The 19557-nt window shown below is 46.7% G+C and overlaps 1 protein-coding gene across 1 annotated transcript; it reads right to left on the reverse strand.

Moving 5' to 3' along the window:
• Positions 1–11879: 11879 nt before the first annotated feature.
• C25H3orf38 (chromosome 25 C3orf38 homolog) lies at positions 11880–17130 on the reverse strand. Its single transcript, XM_063419338.1, has 3 exons — positions 16936–17130; positions 15482–15681; positions 11880–14074 (listed from the first exon to the last, which is right to left on the reverse strand). The coding sequence occupies exons 1-3, from the start codon at positions 17066–17068 to the stop codon at positions 13499–13501; spliced, it is 909 nt and encodes a 302-aa protein (XP_063275408.1). The 5' UTR covers positions 17069–17130; the 3' UTR covers positions 11880–13498.
• Positions 17131–19557: the final 2427 nt, after the last annotated feature.

Raw genomic sequence — 19557 nt, forward strand, 5'->3', positions numbered from 1 at the left:
TGCAAAAGCCAATCTCCCTTTTTTATACAAGCCCTCTTTAGGCACTGCAAGGGGCCCTGAGTTCCTCATGTCTGCATTTTCCAAAGCTCAGGGACAGCACTTTGCACTTCTTTATCACCTTCACTACTTAATGAATAAATTTTAAAGCAACCATTTAAAAGTTTCTAAGAAAACAGGGGTTCTCAAAAGGCCTTTCAAGCAAGATGATGAGGAAACTGTGCTGCAATAGCTCCAGCCTGATAACCTGATGGAAATGGCTGTACAACAAAGTACAGAGATCCACAGAGAAAAGGAAGTTCAGCTGGTGATACTGGATCCCCAGAATCTCTGAGCGGGTTCAGAAGGGGTGAATCACTCTTAGTTTTACCCTTGCTCATGCTGCAATTGTTCTGCTCTGTCAGGTGCACTGTGAGAGTCCACCACAGACTGGATTTCTTCCCTTGAGACATAACTTGCCTTTTCCAAGGAAATTTCATGGTTCCTGTGAGATGTTGCAGACACCAGACACCTCAGGTGGGAATTTGCAATATGCTTTTGGTACTCAGTTCCTGACTGTCTGGTTTGGGGTGAGAAAGGTGAGACCAAGTGGTGCCTTTCAGTCTTTAACTTTCTTTCACAAAAGTATGACTTGATTTCCTAGAAAAATCTGGGAATTTGCCATAGGCCAACCTTCAAAGACAGCCACAATGTAGACAGGGACTTGCAGACACCTGCCTTGTTTGCACAGTGCAACGCTGATTAAAAACCACCGTGTAGGATGGTCATGCTAGGAGTTACTCTTGTTTTGCTAGTGATGGGGAACAAAAAAAAGCATTGTGGTAAAAGTGGCTCCATAAATTACGTGCAGCAGAGTTAATGCAGGTGTGCTTTCTTGGCCATGGAGCAGGCAAAGGACTCAAGAAGTGACTCCGAGGCAGGGAAATTTGAGACCAGTGGTGCTGCCTTCAGCAGAAAACTGATTATTTGGAATTAATGTTAATAAATCTAGCTCTCTTTTCCTATACCCGCTCCCCCTTCTCCCAGCCCTGCCCCAGACTCCCTGCACGCTGCTGGCCGATTACAGTATCCAGCACAAAGCAATCCCCTTCCCCTCCCTTTGTGTCACGTATTTCCACTGATACAGAACCTTTGTGCCTCTTGCCTGACATGCCAGGCAGAGCCAGCAATCTTCACTTGGCAGGAATTTCCATGTGAAAGGGATATTTTGAAGAAAGCCTGTGGGCCGGAGCCAAGGTGAAAGCTCCTCACTCTCTCCGGCTGCTTTTCCAGTGTGAAAGTATTGAGCCACTGCCCTCCACACCACTGTTCCCATGGATTTGTCCCAGGTTGGAGCCTGTCATCGTCACAGCAGGAGTAGGAAGAGGGTTTTTCAGTGGGATGGGGATCGCCAACAGCACAGACATTGTTTCTTCACAAAGGAAACAAACTTGAGCCCGAGGTTTTGGCCGGCAACACATCCCTAATGCAAACAGCCCTGGCTCTATTGCTCTGGGAGGGTGACTGGGCCTAGCAGGGAGAGGAATAACCCCAGGCAGGGGCTGACAGCTAAATCCAGGTCACTGAAAATGAGAAGCAAAGCACACATTTTTAACAGCTACCCCCTGAAATGAACTGCCAGGGGGTGAAGCTGGGCAGTTTAGGTTTTGTTTAAATTTTTCAGCTCAAGATTAGGGTGCCCTCCCTGCATCAGAGGCTATTGCAGACCTCAGCAAGATTTCCTGAGCTGCAAACACCCTTGCACGGAGCGAGCACTGCAAAAGAAGGAAGCTTTGTAGGGCCGAGGTTTCAGCGAGAATGAAATGACCCATACTGGTACTGCTGCTCCTTCAACTCGAGCCGTGAGCTGGATTTGGTCCTGCCCACAGCGTCCCCCAGGAGGAGAGGCGGGCACTGGTGTCGGGAATGTCTTCACGCTGCAACTTTACCGCGATCCCCAGCCCTTCGCAGCCACCTCAGCATCCCAGCTCCTCTCTTGGCTTTCATCACAGCGGGCCACGAGCGTCACCCTCAGCTTTCCTGCCGCCTCCCCGGTGTGCCCCACACGAGGCTGTACCCCAGGGAATCCCCATCCAGGAGTTTCCCCCCGACTCTAGGCCACATCGGTGGGGTTTCACTCGGTAAATCTGCCTGGTGCAGCCACCCGCTCCTTGCAGGACCGCAGTGCCTCCCTGCTTTACGTGAAGCGAGGCAGGAGAGGGGGGCAGTGCTCCCGCAGGCTCCGCGATGCTCAACCAGCCCGGCACGGCTTTAGGGGACAGGGACACAGCGCCAGGCGCCGCCGCGCCGGCCCAGGGGCTGGAGCCCGCACGGAAGATGCGCCGGGATCGCTCCCGTGCGGGCGGAGGAGAGCGCCGTATCCACGACTCATCCCGTGGCGCTTGCCTGTGGAGCTCATCCCCTCTGGCCGTGGCACTGGGCGGGCTCTCTTTCCTGTCTTTTCCCCGTCTTTTTCCCGTGGATGCGCGGCGGCCGCGCCGCCACCGCGGGGCAAGAGCTCCGCAGCGCGGCGGCTGCGCGCACTGCGGCCGGAGCGGGGCCGGGGCTCTGCCCGCTCCTCCCGATCCCTCCCGAGGGGAAACTCGCGGCTCTGACCGCGTGAACGGCTCAGGTTTTATGGCTCGGGTCACTAAACCCCGGGTAAGCATCACCCCGAGCGGAGGGGACGGCTCCCTTCTCCATCCCGCTCTGTCTGAGCCAGCCCTCGCTTTTTCATTCCCACTGAAGTTCCTTAGCCCAGCTTCAACGCTACCACCCAAGTTTTGTAGTCCTGCTTGCTTTACTTCAATTGAACTAGAAGACTCTCCTCTAGAGACTCCTGACTGTAAAAGAAATGATTGTCACAAGCGTTCTGCGGACTGTTACTTTTCCTGTCCTCCAAGTGAATGTCTGTCAGTGCTCTGTGCTGGCGCTCAGGAGCTGTGGGTGGCAGAGCACTGGCCCTGAAGGAGTTTCTCAGTTTTCTGTTATGTGTGTCATTTCGAGCTGTCTCCATACTGTCTCCATAACTGTGGGAAAAACAAAAACTTTCCAACATCATGTTTAGTGCTGGAGAGTCAAGGCATTACTTTATGCTGGCCAGGATGCTGCTCTGAACAGGATGTGCAACAGAAATCATTCCTGGGCCTGGGCTATGCAGAGGAAATCATTCCATCACACATCAATTTTATTAGATTTTTTGCATACTTATAGAGTCAAAACTCATAAAAATTCACTGAGTCAATGTTCATTGGCCCCAAGTCACACAGTTCTTAGTATTTGGCTTCTTTTTGGTTATCAATGTCTTTGATGTTAATTAGGTTCTCATTCCTTAGTTCTCTTATCAGGTTTTTCTGGACCAGGTGTCTCCGACCATTCCAGGAGTGTTGTTTGGAGCTGATGGTCATTGATGGTTCTCACCCTTTGTGTTATCTTCTGTGCTACTCCCAGTCTGTTGAGACGTTCAGCTCATCAGGCCTTGAGTGCTGAAACAGTCCTTTAAAAAGAAACTTAAAATTCCCTTCCCCCGAGGCAAAGGCGAATAAAACCCCTGACGAAAGTCATATAAAATATTTTCAACTCGGTATCATTTCCAACACTACCACTTAACACTAAGGGCCTCTTGCTTGTAAGATTTTTCCTTACTGACAGGCTGGAGCACAGAGTATCCCACGTGAAACACTGCTAGTACATCACACACACGGGGGTTTGCGCCGGCATTAAATCTGCCAGGTGGGAAGCATTGTCACAAATGCTCTGCACACCACTCAGGGACTACACATTCCATGGAGAAAGGCAGATTTCCCCACCGTGACCTATTCCTGCTCTGCACCCTGTACCTCCACCCTCAACCCCCAGCCCCTCAGCTCCTCTTGACCCCGGCAGCCCCGGTGATCACAGAGGTCCCCTTATCTCTGTGGTGATCTCTGGAAATGCCTTTTGTCTCCAACAGCTCATCGCCCTGCCCCTCAACTGCTGAGATCAGCTGCTTTCCTACTGGGAAAAAAGAATAAAAAATGAACCCTGGGAATAATGAGGAGTTCTGAGAGCTTTCAAGTCCCAAAAATAAATAAATAAAGAGAAGGAGGAAGGGAGAACTGCATGCTTCTTTTGATTAATTCCCTTTCTTCCCACCCCCAAAGACCATGCAGTAAATAAAGTGAGGTCCAGTCCTGACAGACACAAACCTTGACTGTGTTTATAGATGGTGTGAGTGCCAATATTCCAGCGGGACTGTGCAGAACGAATCTGTCAGGGAATCAGAGCACATGTTACAGAGTGTGAAGGTACATGCTTCACATTAAAAACAAATCCTTCAGAAAGTGCAGAATACCCTAAATCTACATCTGCCACGCTGGTTATTCCTGTTGCGTTCTTAAAATTCATCCTGAACTTTATTTTCCACATCTTGCAAGTGTTAGATCTGCAAAACAGCATTATAAGTGCAGCTGCTATGAAGTTTAGCTCTGAATAGCTATGCAGCTGAATGCTGGCTGGAATTCTGATTTTTACCTCTGAATATTTTCCCGTCTCTTGGAAGCTGCCCAGTTTGAGAAACCATCTCTCCTGCCTATGATCACTGATACCATCACATTTCAAGGTGATGTGAAGGTGCCATTTTTGCACATCTGACTCAAGCCAGCTCTAGCACCACCTTTTCCTAATTGCCTCAATTCCCCAGCACCAACTCCCTGTGCAGCTGCTTTTGCTTCTGTATTGCCATTACTGCGTCCCCAAGAGCCACATTCAGTGCCACTGATGTCATTGAAAACAATGTCAAGGAGCAGAAAGAAGCCCAGTAAATGACTGATTTATTTTTATTTTTTTAATCCTTTGTTGCCATCACCACCTCCTGACAAAGGAAGCAGACTTGAGAAGGGTCTGTGCTGTGCAGCAATTTGCAGCGTAAACTTTGAGCAAGGTCTTTGATCACACTGGAATTCAGTCATCTGTATTACCAGGTAAATACAACACAGAAACCTGCCCAGTTCTGAGACATGGTTTAGTATCAGCTGATGACCCTATTGATTTATTTTGTATTTTTCATAATGAGTTATAGCTACATTATAGAGTTGCCTGCATTGGATTGCAGTTTGATTTTCCAAGTGCCATTTCTCAGACGTGAGGTTTTTATAAAAGCTTTCCTCACAACAAAAGCCACACACTTATCATCTTAACAGAGCAGTTTGTATCTACAGTTCAACAACAAATTAAAACCTTTTTATTTTCATCTACACACCCGTGAGGAGAGGCTGGAGCACAGCAGAACAGCCCAGTGTGCTCCCTCTGATCCCGTTTTTCCTTGGAGGTGGAGAAGAATACTGACTATTTCTCCTCTGCTCCTACACATCAACACTGCTGGAAGCTATCACCTCTCTCTGGCTGGACTTTGCCAATAAAAATAGAATAAAACATTTTAGCTCAGCATTCCTAACTCACAGCTCTTCCTACAGGACTTAGCCTGAAAAATCTGTTTCTTCAGCAAAGAGTTCATCCCCTTCCCATGCTCCAGCTGGAGCTAACACCAGCCAAAGGCATCACCACGACGTTGCCAGGTCCGAGTTGTGTCTCTGCAGACTGTACAATGTCCTGGCACAAAACAAAGCCTCAAAAAAGTGAAAAAAAAAAAATAAAAACAAAACAATCCATGAAAAAAAAACCCCTACCATGCTCCTCCCACATGTTATGGACTCCAAACCTTGGCTCACGTGTCAATTCAAAAGTATGAAAAAAGCCACAGGGAAGGAAGAGCTGGAAAATATTCTTTTCTCTGATTTCTCAAAATCAAGGTCTCAAGTGCTTGCTGGAGATTTTATATGATTGCATGTTCTCCTCATGTGTCTGTCTGTCTGTCACCAGCAGACCAAACTCCCTGGCGCCTGCAGTTCTCCAGGGCTCAGAGCAGAGGGGCCATCCCCTCGCCCTCGGGGAGTCACTGTCCCCTCACAATTATTCTGCCACTTTGTTTCCTTCAGGACATTCAGAGTGACCAACACACTCAACAAGCAACCTGTCCCGGGTGCAAATAGAAAACATCCCTTCTTCTGCTCAGGAATAGGAACAGAGCTTCTTGTTCCATCCCAAATCCTTCCCTCAAGGAAATACAGAGCTAACAGTGCTGTCAGAGATGAATCACCAGCCCCCAGACAAAGGTTTGTGAATAACTTTTTGGGGATGGCACAGAATTAGAAAGAGACCTGATCAATGTGAAATGTTGTTTCAGCTGAGAAGGAGAAGGGACACTTATCTCTGTACATTAAATAGGAGAACAAATGCACACAGGTCAACATTTGCCACAAGCGAGGCAGCAATGCCCAGCACTGATCCAAGAGACAACTTCCCTCCCCTTCTACTCACCTCGGGTTTTGGGATACACAACAGGACTTAAAATGGGAAAAAAAAGAGAAAAAAAAGGAGGAAAGAAGGACCCTAAAAAGCCTGGAATATTCAACCTGGCATTGTTCCTTGAGGATATTTCCTAGTGTGCACTCAGTAGTTGAGAAAACACCAACAAGATATTCTCTCAAGAGCTCAAAACATCTTTACTGGCACCTTAGAAAAATCAAGGAAGTTTGGCAAAGGTCTACCACAACATCCAGTCTCCATAAAACACTTCTCAGAGCATTAACTTGGCCCATTCAACTAAGCAAACTTTAAGCCCATTTGATGCTAAGTTACCCAAAATGCTCCAAGAAGGGGGAATTTTAAGAGGAAGAAAGAGAGAGACACGAAGACAGAAAAGACATAGAAAAGCACATAGGCCACATAGACATTCACAGAATGCAAAATTTGAAATTAAAACATCCTGAATACCATTCTGGAGCACACAATTCTTCAGATAACTTTTACCTGTAGAGATCAAGCTACATCACAAAAAAAGTAGTTACAAACAGAAATCCAGTCCAGCAGCCCTTCACTTTTGACCTGGGATCTGTAGCCATACTTTTCTGGTTTAATTTTACTTCTGTTTAAAATCTAGAGTACTACAAAAAGCGTATCTACAGACAGTAGATCCAGGACTTCCCAGGTTAAAAATAGACATTGAAGGTGTTTTGGTTAAACTTTTTTTGGTTAAACTTTTGTTTAAACAATCACTGGGACTGGGAGAAGGGGAATGACCTTCCAGCAGCACCATTTCCCTTTTGCACACTGAAAATGTTAGGGGTTTTCCAATAAGGACTGTGTTACTATCTTGTGGGGACACTGAAAGCAGAAGGAATCTGTAAGTGAAGTGAGGAGCTCAAAATTTCAAAGTGAAAAGGGTGAAAACTAAAAGATAAAAGAAGTGAAACTAATTTTAAGCCCATTTCCTAATTTGCAATGCTCTAGTTGCTGTGAGCAGATATGGAAACACAAAGTCTTTGATTCTCTCCAGCCCTGCCCAGGATGCAGGAGGCCAGGGGAAGCACACAGGGAGGTAGAACATGTGCCTTCTGATGAAAAGTGCACATTTAGGGCACTCCAAGTGAATCAGACACAAGGAACTGTCCCAGGTAACCCCACCACCTCCATGCAACTGAAACATGGCATAGCTGCTAACTAAACTTACACATTTATAGAATGCTTACGGCTTCCAGGACATGAGAAATCACAGCTGACATCATGCAAGCAAGAGGCAGGACACTTTTGCTCAGCAACTTCCCACATGTGGAGTCACAAGTCCCAGAAACACATTTTAGGATAATCAGACGTTTTTCTCTCTTCCCAGGTCCCGTGGAGGACAGGCTGGGTGGTCTTTTCCACAGGGCTGCAGAGCTGTCTCCTTGTGCCACAGGAGCACTGCAAGGGCTCATCCACACACCAGCTTCTCCCCACGGAGCCCAAAGCCAGATATTTTCCACGGCAGGGTTTAAAAAAACCCTATCCATCATGCTTAGCAGTGTCAGCCTGCTGCCAAAGTTTGTCAGCTATAGCCTGGAAGCATCCAACTTTTTTAGGTTGGAATCCAAGCCCTCTGTTCCATATGTAAGAGCTTTAGGGCAAACACAGTGTTTTGCACTCGAAGTGCAAAATTTCGTGTGGGTGGTTTTCTCCCCGATACAAAAACTCTTAACAGTGTTTGAATTGGAATGTTTTCAAGATGTTAATTTCATGACCTAGTGGTTTTGTTGTCACCACTGACACTGCTGATGTTTCCCAGCCAGCTGTAAGGGGTGGCATCCTGGGCTGAAGCAGGAGCTGCCTTGCCAGTGACAAACCAGCCCTCCTGGGCTCCTACAAAACCTGGCAGATCCATAACACACCCCCAGTCTGGGTCAATCGCATGGGAGACCAACCAGCACTGAAGCTCAGCTCACCCGGGGAGGGATTTGCCCTTCTGTTGCTCTGGAAGCCTTTGTCCTTGCTGTTAACCCCTCCCTGAGCTCCAAACAAACGGTGTGATGTTCTCCTGCCTCCAGCAGAGTCCTTGCCTGCTACATGTGGGGAAAGCAGCTGCTGGAGACAGCTGCAAGGAGACTTTTGTGATTATTACAGGAGCTGCAAAGTCATCTCTGTCGTGGTAGCACTCGGATATTTACCAGTTTTCTGTCACCAACACAAGTTTTAATGTGGAAATGGGTCTGCAGGCAGCCAGGGGAACCCACAGCACCCCAGCCCAGCCACATTCCAAGAGAGAGGCAGCTGCAAGGGGCTGGCAACCCCCTGGAAGATGCAGGAGACACTGCTGGGAGCTCATGGTTTGGTCACTGTCAGGATGCCACAGATGTGACAAAATGGAAAATTGAATCGTAAACTGAAAACATTGAGATCCTTTTAGTGTCATGAGATGGATTTCTAATGGTGGCATTTAAAGAGTTTGTGTCTCATAAGATGATGTTTCTAATTTCAGAGAACAAAAATGACTGCTCATCTGAGCCTTTCAGATGCACATCAGCCAGCAAGTAATTGAAGACAAAGTGGTTTTCTGTAATAAACCTTCATAATGAAGCACCAGAGGAAAATCCTAAAGTTCAACTCAATACATCACGCTAATCTGCAGAATGGGATTTTCCTGCCACTAATCTTGTTAGAGCTGGGGCACTGTACAAATATATCTAAACACATAATTACTGGAGAGATATTAAACGGATCAATTTATTTCAATAAAAAATGCAAACTTTGAGGAGAATTCATTAATACTCAAAATCCAGCCAGGCAATAAATAACACTAATGAACTGAGAGAAAGGAATAGATGAACAAGTACTGACATGATGTCTTACACTTATTGCTGTTAAAGAGGAGCTGACAATTACTCCATTTGAAATATAAATCCTGCAAGGGAAATGCTAGAAAGTGAGTGAAAGACTTGTCAAAAATATGTATGTACATATATATACACACATTTTAAGAAGGCATTAGGATGAAAAGTAATTTAATTTCATCCTAAGGAGGCTGTATTACCATTTTCATCACCCTTAAGCTGTGTTTACATTAGCAAACAGTGCTGTGCAACAGGAGCACGAAACAGCTGTTGCTGAGATGCTGCCAGCGCAGCATCTCTGAACGTGTTGGGGGTTTGCTGCCAGCCAGCTCCAGGGTGGTCCTGCAGCCTGAGTGCTCACAGAGAGCAGGGCACCCTGGCCACAGGGCTGCAGGATCTCCCTTCTGTCCCAAGGGAACTGCAGGGTGAACGCTCTGACTATGGGTGTGGCAGCAAACACAGCACTTTCCCCAAAAGCAGCCTCCTGACTGGCACTAAAGCGTCTCCTGCAGCAGAGGCACTCCCGGCACTTTAAAGAGCTCCCTCCAGGACAAAAGAGCCAGACACAGCAGAGGCCTCAGTGCAACGCTCACCCACACAACCCAAATGACCCACAGACACCCAGGGGAATCTAAAACAGCCTGTTCAGGAAGGGCTGCGAGAGCTTGTCAAGACAGAGCCCAAGAACACGTTTTTCCTTGTGCTTGGGAGGTTTGCAACTTGCCAAGAGGAAAAATCAAAACATTTGCTTTGGTATTTTGGAATTATAACGTGGTATTTAAACAGCACACTTGGGAGTTACCCAGGCTGCTTCAGAAGACACTTGCAGTGATTTTCTACAGGCTCCTGAAACAGAGGGAAGACATTGAGGGGCTGAGGTGTGTCCAGAGGAAGGGACTGGGGGAGAGGTCTGATGTGGACCAGCTGGGGGATCTGGGGTTGTTTAGGCAGAAGGCAGCTCAGGGGGGCATTATCACTCTACAGCCACCCTAAAGGAGGGCGTAGTGAGGTCAGGGAACACGCTCTTTTCCAGGGGAAAAGGACAGGAAGAGAGGAAATGGCCTCAAGCTGTGCCAGGGGAGGCTTAGATTGGATATTGTGAAGAATTTCCTCACTGCAAGGCTGGTCAGGCATTGGAACAGGCTGCTCAGGGAACTGATGGAATTGCCAGCCCTGGAAGTGTCCAACAAAGTGTGGATGTGGCACCTGCAAGTTTTACTCAACCCCACAGTTCTTACGGCAAAGGAGGTGCTGCCACCTCTGCTGGTGGAAGATCCCCAGTTTATTCACTCATTCCTTACCTGAAAGCTGCTCCTGTCCATTATTTGGGACAAGAGACCTCAGCAGCTGAGGAGGAAGCAAGCTCAGATATCCAAGATGAGCCTGTTTTGTTAAATCGCAGTCAGGTTATTAAAATCACCATTTCCTTTCAATAGTCTTATGTGGAAAATGTTGGCAAGGTACCCAAACCTCATCTAGATGAGCAACTCAGGCTTTTAGTGGTTATAAAATAAGTGATTTATGGCAGCATGTACAACATGATGTTATTTCCCTTGCAATTTATGCTCTCAGAGGGCAGAGAAGAGGAATTACACATCCCCTGCTCCTTCCAGCAGATGTCTCTCTGCACAAACACCACTTTCACAAAAATCTCTGCTTTGTTCTAACCCATATCTCTAAAGACTTCCTGTAAGGGCGATTACTACTGGCAACAAGGCAAATAAATGTTGTATTTTTGTCATTTCTTTAAGTTTATGCTGGAAAGATAGGAGGTTTCTTAGTTTCCCTTCTTCTGAGGGATCCCCTTCAAGCTTTCCTTTAGATCAAGGCAAGGGGGACCCTGGCATTTGCAGGGCATTTTGTTGCCAGCAAGGAGTGGGATAAAGCAGCCTGCTCTGCACGGTCTCCTCAGCTGTGCAGCTCCAGGCAAGCGATCAATCTGCCACCAGATGTCACCCAGAGGCCACTCCTGTCACCTGCTGAGGCTCCAGCAAGGCCCTGCACTTCCTGCAGGCAGCAGGGATGGTCACAGCACTGTCATCACTCCTCCAGTTACACCCACATTTAACTTCACATTCCTACTCCGTACCCTGGAAAAAAAGGAAACTTTCAAGCCACAGGGAGTCTTCAGAATGCTTTGAAAACTGAAGTCCACTGCATGAGCTAAAAGCAAAACGCCATGGTTGTTGATATCTTTACTGGAGGCCTGTGTTTCTCCTTTTACAGAATTTTATCACCTTGCAGAGTTTACCCTTATCTAACTCTTAGGGGAAAAAGAACAAGCTACTGAGACAGATAATGGATTGCAAGAAAACAGCAAGCAAGGCAGAAAGAGCAGAAGCACCTTGTGACAAGGGAACATGAATGATTTCCTGTCATAATAAAGACAATTAGAACAGGAAAAAAAACAGCAGAACAAAAAATGATAAAGTCTAAACAGATGAAGACTATTAGACACCTTTTACAAGTTCCTGAATAGACTTAAAACCTTCGTTTCATGGGGAGCATCCAAAGAAAGGACAGAAGGACATCATTTCCACTGTTTAACGCTCAGAAAGTTCCACATGCTTTGCTACACATCAGAATTTTGCTTTTTATCGACTTACCAGGGACAGACCTAGAAAGCACAAATTCAGCATTGCAGCTCCAGTGGTAGTGACAGACATCAGAAACTGTTATTGAAAATACTTGTTGTGATAGGAAACAGGGGGAAATGGATGATAACAGTTTTGAAGAGATTTTACTTAATTTTTTCAATCTCCTAAATACAACTAAAATGTCTGGTGCTTCCAAGGGTAAATCAACAATTAATCACTTCCAGCTCTGAACAGCAGCATCTAAAAAGAGGAACGAAACTACTCCTGTAAATATTTCAGCTTTTTGTAACTTGCCCAGCCCCATTTAAACAAGTCCAGAAACAATTTCAGCTCCATTTTGAACAAATCCTAACTTTTCCCTTAAAGTCAAGGTTAAGCTAAAAGTACCTTCTCAAAAGTGCCCACAGTTAATGTTTTTCTACTCTTGAAAAACTCTGCCTGTGACAATGATTTGAAAATTAAATTTGGAACTCTCAGTAAGGATATTTATTCTAAACAACAGAAAAATAAGAAACCAGCTGTTTATTGAGAAAGAACACCCCAATACAGTATCTGAACTTTTGCTTAAAAATTACTTTAAGGGGAAAGCAACATTCAGACTGTTCATAAAAATCAGTTCTGTGCATACCTGAACCTTCTTGTTTCCTCTCACCCAGACACACTTCACCATGACAAACCTGGAAACAGTTCTTTTGGTTCTGTTAGGCTAAGGGGAATGTTTATGTTTTCAGAACTTTAAACAGTGAAGCCAGAAAATTAAAACAAAACTCCCACACAATCCAAACAAGATGCAGGGAAAAGAAGTTTTCACCTCATTTCACCTCTGATGTCCTATAAATAAATAGAGTAAAAAAATCAAGTTTTACACTGGCAATAATTTCAGTTATTAAGCAGCAGCTTTCTTAGCATGACCTATCATTGTACCACCCAGTGGTAACAAATGGACTTTCAGTACGTGTAATAAAGCAGCTCAGAGTAAACAAAATACTTATTTTGAGAAAACATACAAAAATCATAACTATTATATTAAGAACTCTGTTGTAACTATATACAAAATAACTATGAGAGCATTTGGTTCATACAGTGCTGCTGCAAGTTTTGCAATCAAGTTCTTGATCCAAGATAGTCAGTGCTAGAAATGGGCAGATCATCTCAAGCTTGGCTGCTTGGAGACACAGACAGAACCATTTGTGTGTATTCACGACAAAGCTGGAACCATAAGGTAAAAAGACAGGAAGGAATTAATGCAAGGAAGTTAAAAAAATACATCAGCCATGCCAAGTTCCCTGCACTGTCCCATTAAACCACGTTTAGAACACCCACAGCAGCTTGCCTCCATTCACAGTGTTTTGTTTTGGGTTTTCTATTGGTTTGCCTGGGACTCAGATGTCCAATTTAAACACTTACTCCTCTCAAATATCACAAGCCAAATGCAATGACTTCCTGCTACAGCTCAGGTAAGAGTTTCAACTGGTGTCCTGAAGAGAATTTGCAGTTTGTGAACCCCTCTCTACACACTGCTGCCAATCCATATTTAGATGTAACCACGAATAACCAAACTCCACTCTAATGACAGTACAAAACCTGAAGGAATACCCATGAGATATATGTTAGGTCTTGGAAAGTGCCCACAAGCTGTGTTAACATCCTGTATCTCAGCTTGCCACTCAGCAAATCTTACTCTAAGAAGAGAAAGGGTATGGCAGCAACAACCCAGCCCCTCACCCAGCTGTGACAAAATGCTCAAAACTTCGGAGGCTCAAACACTCTTAGCTCATTCCCATCGTAGAACTCTCTCAGTTGGTTTGACTCATATTTTATGGAAGGTTCCTCAATTTGCATCCCGGGCTCCAGAGCGTTTTGTCCCACTATTTTAAGGTTCACCAGTTTTATTTTCCAGGTGTTGTTCCTCACGGGGCAGCTGATGAGCCCGAAGATTTGCTCAAAGACACCCAGGCAGGCGTTGTCCCTGTGCACTGTGCCAGCCACCGCCACCAGCACCAGTCCATGAGGGGACATGGCACACTTCAGGCCACTGGAATGCAAATTTGGGTTGAAGAGGAGACACTCCTCTTTCACCAAGGACAGCAGGCGCAGGCTCACCATGTCTGCACCCACATACTGTTCCACGTTTTTCTCCAGAGTGCTGTAACAGAACTTCAGTTTGGCATCCTCCCAGAAATGCTGTGGTCCCCACGTCTCTTCAGATTTTACTCCCAAAGGGTGTTGAGAGTTCAGGAGTTCAAAGTACCACTGGCAGAATTCTCCTCCTAGACCACCAACATCATCCTGTGGTGACTTCTGTCCGTTTCCATGACTCTGCAGTCAACCAAATTTTTTTCTTAGAACCGTTTAGCAAGATTATCACTTAGAAAAGCATCAAATCATGCACATACTTATATTAAACCTTTTAAGTGTTCTGACCCAGAGTGCCTGAAGAGAAACGCCAAAGTAAAATCTCACTTATTTTTACAAACATGATTATCTAATGCAGAGAATCAGGACAGGATCCTTGAATTATACCTAGAAAGTGCTCCAGTGTCTTGGGCTCTTTACACACAAAGAGGAAAATCCTAGTTCTACTGGAAAAAGGCAGGGGAAGGATGTAAAGTGACATTTTTTGGAGCTAAACATACCGTTACTTTGTAGGACTTCTCAGTATTTACGACTTGACAGTGAGACTTTTTTTAGAAGTAAATCAAATGTCAAGTTTGCTAACACTAAAGTCTAGTAAGTATTAAATTGTGTTATAAGCATTAAGTAATTAAGTGTGAAAAGTTTGGAGAATTCTGTATAGAAATGCTGTATTTGCTTCACCACAAGCTGAAATAAATTTCCAATTCTGTTACATAATTTCAGGTTTCCCATTTCTTCAAAGTGAAGAAAGAATAGACAAGAATTAAGAGAAAACAAATTCAAAGAAAGGTGCATGTCAAATAAATCAACTGACTTTCTTTTAAATTTATGAATGTGTTTTAACTACTTAATTTATGTGCTGTCAACCACAGAACTTTGCAAAGAGAAACCTTTTCTTTTCTCGAATTACGCACAATTATGTTTTGAAAACAATCCTCAGCTAAATCCTGACTGACATCAGTTAATCCCTGAGTGAAAGCTCAGTGCAATAGGTGCTCAACAGGGACAGAGCTCTCACAGCCCAGGAGGTGGGGCTGCTGCCCATGAGGGCTCTCAACTACAGCACGGTGGCCAATTAGAACCACAAATAAACCCCTTAAAGTTCATTACACCACGAGGATTTGCTAAATGGCAAAGATTTTGACTTCAAAATAACCTGTTATTGCCAAAACGCATTTCTTATGCTGCATTAAGCATTATAAATACCAAGGGAAAACAAATGGCACCAACCTGGCACTGCTGGAAACTGCACATTTTATCAACATATAAACTCACTAAAATCTGGCAGGACTTCTGTGCCATTCGTTCTGTTTTCAGTTGTCCCTAAAGCCACAAAACTATTTGTGAATGTCTTCTATTTTAGTTTATAGGACAATTTAAAAATTCCAAGCATGGAGAAGACCCCACACATCAGAGGTTCAAATACTGCGGCAAACAGAGCAGAGACCTTCAGACGCTGCAATTTAAAAACCAACCAAACAAATCCAAGTGAAATCAAGGAAGAGTTAAAAATATTTGGGACCTTCCTACGGGTGCAGAGCCACATTTGCAGCGGTCACCCCCCTGAGGATGCCCAGCAGCAGCGCTCACCTGTGCAGGAGGTCTCCCGTGCCCCGGCTGCCCGGCCCAGAGCTGCCTCACACGCTCGATGAGGAGGTGCTTCTCCGAGGACGGGGGCACTGCAACCCCCTGCGCCGCCAAGTACTTAAAGATGATTTCTCTGTAGACCTTCCTGCGCCTCAGGAGCTCTTCCACGTTCGTGCTGTACACCAGGATGGCATGGATGGCCTCTGCAGAGACAGAAACTGAAGTTACAGGTACCGTCTTTCATGGTAAAACCCCAAACCTAAGCCACTTCTTAAACTCCTGACCTCCAAACACAGCACAAGACAAGGTGACAGGACATGAAGAGACTGAAAGTTTGTCTGTAAACTGAAATCTGGCCTCATCATAGCACACAATACACCCACAGGCTTGCAATTATGCTTCTTGGACAAGAACTCTGGTGAAGTGTTTCAGCAATGCACAGTAGTTTGTGAAAGTGAGGTTCCACCTCCTTCCTGAAGCCTGCTAGAAATGGAATTAAATCTGTTTTATTTCCACACTAATGCGATTACAACTCCCGTGTTCATAAGAAAATGCATCCTGGCACAACAACAGTGCATTGAATGGCAACAATGAACAAAATTCAGCTACGAGGCTCTGTGGCAGAATGAGGAAACATGACAAACTTAAATTCACTTTTAAAGCACTCACAGCAGACAGTTCCCTCCTGAACTGAGACTAGTACCTAACACTGGACCTATAAAAACCCCAAATCTAACCAGAAACTAACTGCTAAAATAAAAGACAAAAAACCTTTTAATACAACCTGCAAACACTGCAAAAAGTAGGGGAAAAAGGTAAGGGAAAAAAGAAAACTACAGGCAAAAGACTTTTTAAAGAAATGCGTTGGGCAAGTATTACAGGATTTAGTTACATCACATGAAACATACTCAAGGCTTTAGAATGAGCATACATCACGGCAACAAACCCAGTAGCCGCATGAAACTCACATAAAATAGTTAAATCTTATGAAACAAAACTCAACAAAGTGATGGGGCACGGTCACAACTGGAAGCGTCCTGCAAAAAAAGCAAGTTCAAGGCAGATTCGTATTTTACCCTTTCAAAACCTGAAAGCAAACGTGACTGACGCCCACAGCGAGAGACTCTTGAGCTTTCAATACTTTTAACCACTAAGGGCACAGCCGTGCAGGCAGCTCACTGCAGGGGTCTGAGAGGAAAAAGATGCCGCAGAGCTGAAGATCTGCTTGCTACCAGCCCGTCGCCACCGCGACTTCCTCGGCCTCAACAACCCCCAGCTCCGGGCAGCCAAGCCCCGGAGCTGCCGGGCAGTCAGGAGAAGGCTCCCGGCAGCGATGCCCGCCCGGCCGAGCCCTGCGAGCCCCGGCCCGCCGCGGCCGCCGCGCCCGGGGAAGCGAACGCGGGGCTCGGGGCGGGCCCGGCCCCGCTCGCAGGCCCCGGCCGGCGCTGCCCGCGCACCTTGGCGGCTCTCCGGGTGCACCAGGCGGTTGGTGACGGTGTCGGTGAGCGCCAGCAGCTCGTCGGTGTGCAGGAGCTCCAGCAGGTCCCGGCAGCCCGCCCGCTCCCGCTCGCTCAGCCCCGGGCCCGCCATGACCGCCCCGCGCCGTGCAGCGCCGGGCGCCGGCTGGAAAGAGCGGCGGGCAGCGAGGTTCCGCAGCACAGACGGCCCGGGGAGCGCAGCCGCGGCCGCAAGGAGGCAGGCTGCGGTGTGCAGGGTGTTAGACACGGCGAGAGCTTGGACTGAGGGGAGCCTGCCCTTCCTGGAGCTGTGCTGAGCTCTGGGGAGATGCTGGGGAGCGGCGCCACGGAAAGGGATGCGTGGCCATGGATAGGAGCCAGCAGTGCCCGGGACGCGGGGGCGACATCCCTGTCCTGGGGACATCAGGGACAACATGGCCAGCCAGGGGTGACATCCCTGTCCTGGGGACATCAGGGACAACATGGCCAGCCAGGGGTGACATCCCTGTCCTGGGGACATCAGGGACAACATGGCCAGCCAGGGGTGACATCCCTGTCCTGGGGACATCAGGGACAGCATGGCCAGCCAGGGGTGACATCCCTGTCCTGGGGACATCAGGGACAACATGGCCAGCCAGGGGTGACATCCCTGTCCTGGGGACATCAGGGACAACATGGCCAGCCAGGGATGACATCCCTGTCCTGGGGACATCAGGGACAGCAAGGCCAGCCAGGGGTGACATCCCTGTCCTGGGGACATCAGGGAGAGCATGGCCAGCCAGGGGTGACATCCCTGTCCTGGGGACATCAGGGAGAGCATGGCCAGCCAGGGGTGACATCCCTGTCCTGGGGACATCAGGGAGAGCATGGCCAGCCAGGGGTGACATCCCTGTCCTGGGGACATCAGGGAGAGCATGGCCAGCCAGGACAGTGAGGGGGTTGTCCCGCTGTGCTCTGGGCTGGGGCAGCTTTGGGCACCACCCTGTCAGAAGGTTATCAAGCCCCTGAGAGTGTCCAAGGGAGGGCAACAAAGATGGGGAAGGGCCTTGAGGAGAAGCCCTATGAGAGGGCCTTGGTCTCTTCAGAGGGACAAGAGGAGGCCTTGCTGCTGTTACAACATCCTCCTGAGGAGAGGAGGGGGACAGGCACTGATCTCTCTGCGGTGACAGTGACAGGGCCCCAGGGAATGACCTGAAGTGTCAGGGAAGGTTTAGGGTGGCTATTAGAAAAAGGTTCTTCTGCCCAGCACCAGGCTGGCTAAGTTAAAGCAGCATCTTGGCAATGCTCTTAGCACAGGGTGTGACTCTCAGGGGGTCCTGTGCAGGGCCAGGAATTGGACTCTATGACCCTTTGTGGGTCCCATCCACATAAGGGTAGTCTCTAATTTCTATGATAGTCTCTGATATAATTCTATGATTTCTACCACTGCTCACCTCATCTGGACCAAGCCCTCTCTGAAGGCCTGAGCTGCAGCCCCTGTGGGCAGCAGCAAGTCATCCACTTGTGACTGAGGCAAGAACTGCACGTTCCCAAGCGACGCACAGCCCCAGGACTGGGGAATCCAACAGCACAGCACCTGTTCAAGGAAACAAAGTCCTATGAGCTAAAGATGCTTTTTTGTACTAAATGCAAACTGTCAACCTCGTGTTGCTCTTCCACTTTGGCACTATTTTCTCTGTCAGGGGAAGAGCAGCCAGTGATGGACAGTTCATGAAAGAGAGAAAAGAGGAAAGATGAACAGAAAAAGGGAATAGAAGGCAGCAGAAGCTTCAGCTGAGCTATGCATCAGAAGCTAGGGGCCAAGAAAAAGCTGCAACAAGTGCTTGAAAAAACCAACAGTCTCCACCACCCCATGCTTAAGGAGACCATCTTTTTGTGTTAAAGCTGCCTGTGATATCAAACCCAGGAAGACCCAGATCCTGTAAAGACACACAGAAGAGTCAGGTTCAAATTACTGATGATGCTTTTGCACAAATAGCTGAACTCATCATTATGGTGGGCTGTGTTCAGAGCTGTAACAAGGAATGCCTGCCCTCGAGATCTGGTAAACCCACAACAGAACACTGATGGGAACAGAGAACACACCCCTTACCTCTGTATTTTAGATGATTGTTTCCTCTTTGAGATCTAAAAAAAGTCCATGCAGAGCTCCCAGGTTGATCAGAAGGAAAACCAACACACATTCAGCTGAGTAAGAGCTGTTCTCTTGAGCTGCAGCAATGAATTCCATATAAGCCAGAAACAAAATTTGCCCATGAATTTTAAGTTTAACATTCAGATAAAAATTCAGTCAGGAAGTATCTGGAAAATTTTAACATAATAATGCTTATTGTCTGCTATGCCAAACTTCCCCTCACTTCTACATTGATTTAATATTCTTCATTAGTATCAATCCTGCAAACTACAATTTAGACAATGCATCTGAGAAATTTAAATTACCTTTGCTTCATTTTGCTTGTTTCAATAAACCTTTTGGATTTCCAGCCTTCAGGGAATACCTATCCAAATCTTCTGGAATTCAGGGGAAAAAAACAATCAGCCATCAAGATGCCATTTTGAAAATTAGATTGAGATGTTTGCTGTGTTTTCAGTAAGAAATGAGGGGGTGAGAGGGCAAGGGAG

The sequence above is a fragment of the Prinia subflava genome, chromosome 25 (assembly GCF_021018805.1).
Source record: "Prinia subflava isolate CZ2003 ecotype Zambia chromosome 25, Cam_Psub_1.2, whole genome shotgun sequence".
Classification (NCBI taxonomy): Eukaryota; Metazoa; Chordata; class Aves; order Passeriformes; family Cisticolidae; genus Prinia; species Prinia subflava.

Coding starts and splice junctions, on each gene's coding strand:
- C25H3orf38 (XM_063419338.1), bottom strand. CDS start 17,068: ATGGCGGGCCCGGGGCTGAGCGAGCGGGAGCGGGCGGGCTGCCGGGAC. Junction 15,682..16,935: donor GCACCCGGAGAGCCGCCAAG/GTGCGCGGGCAG, acceptor CTGTCTCTGCAG/AGGCCATCCATGCCATCCTG. Junction 14,075..15,481: donor ACGGGAGACCTCCTGCACAG/GTGAGCGCTGCT, acceptor GGTTGACTGCAG/AGTCATGGAAACGGACAGAA.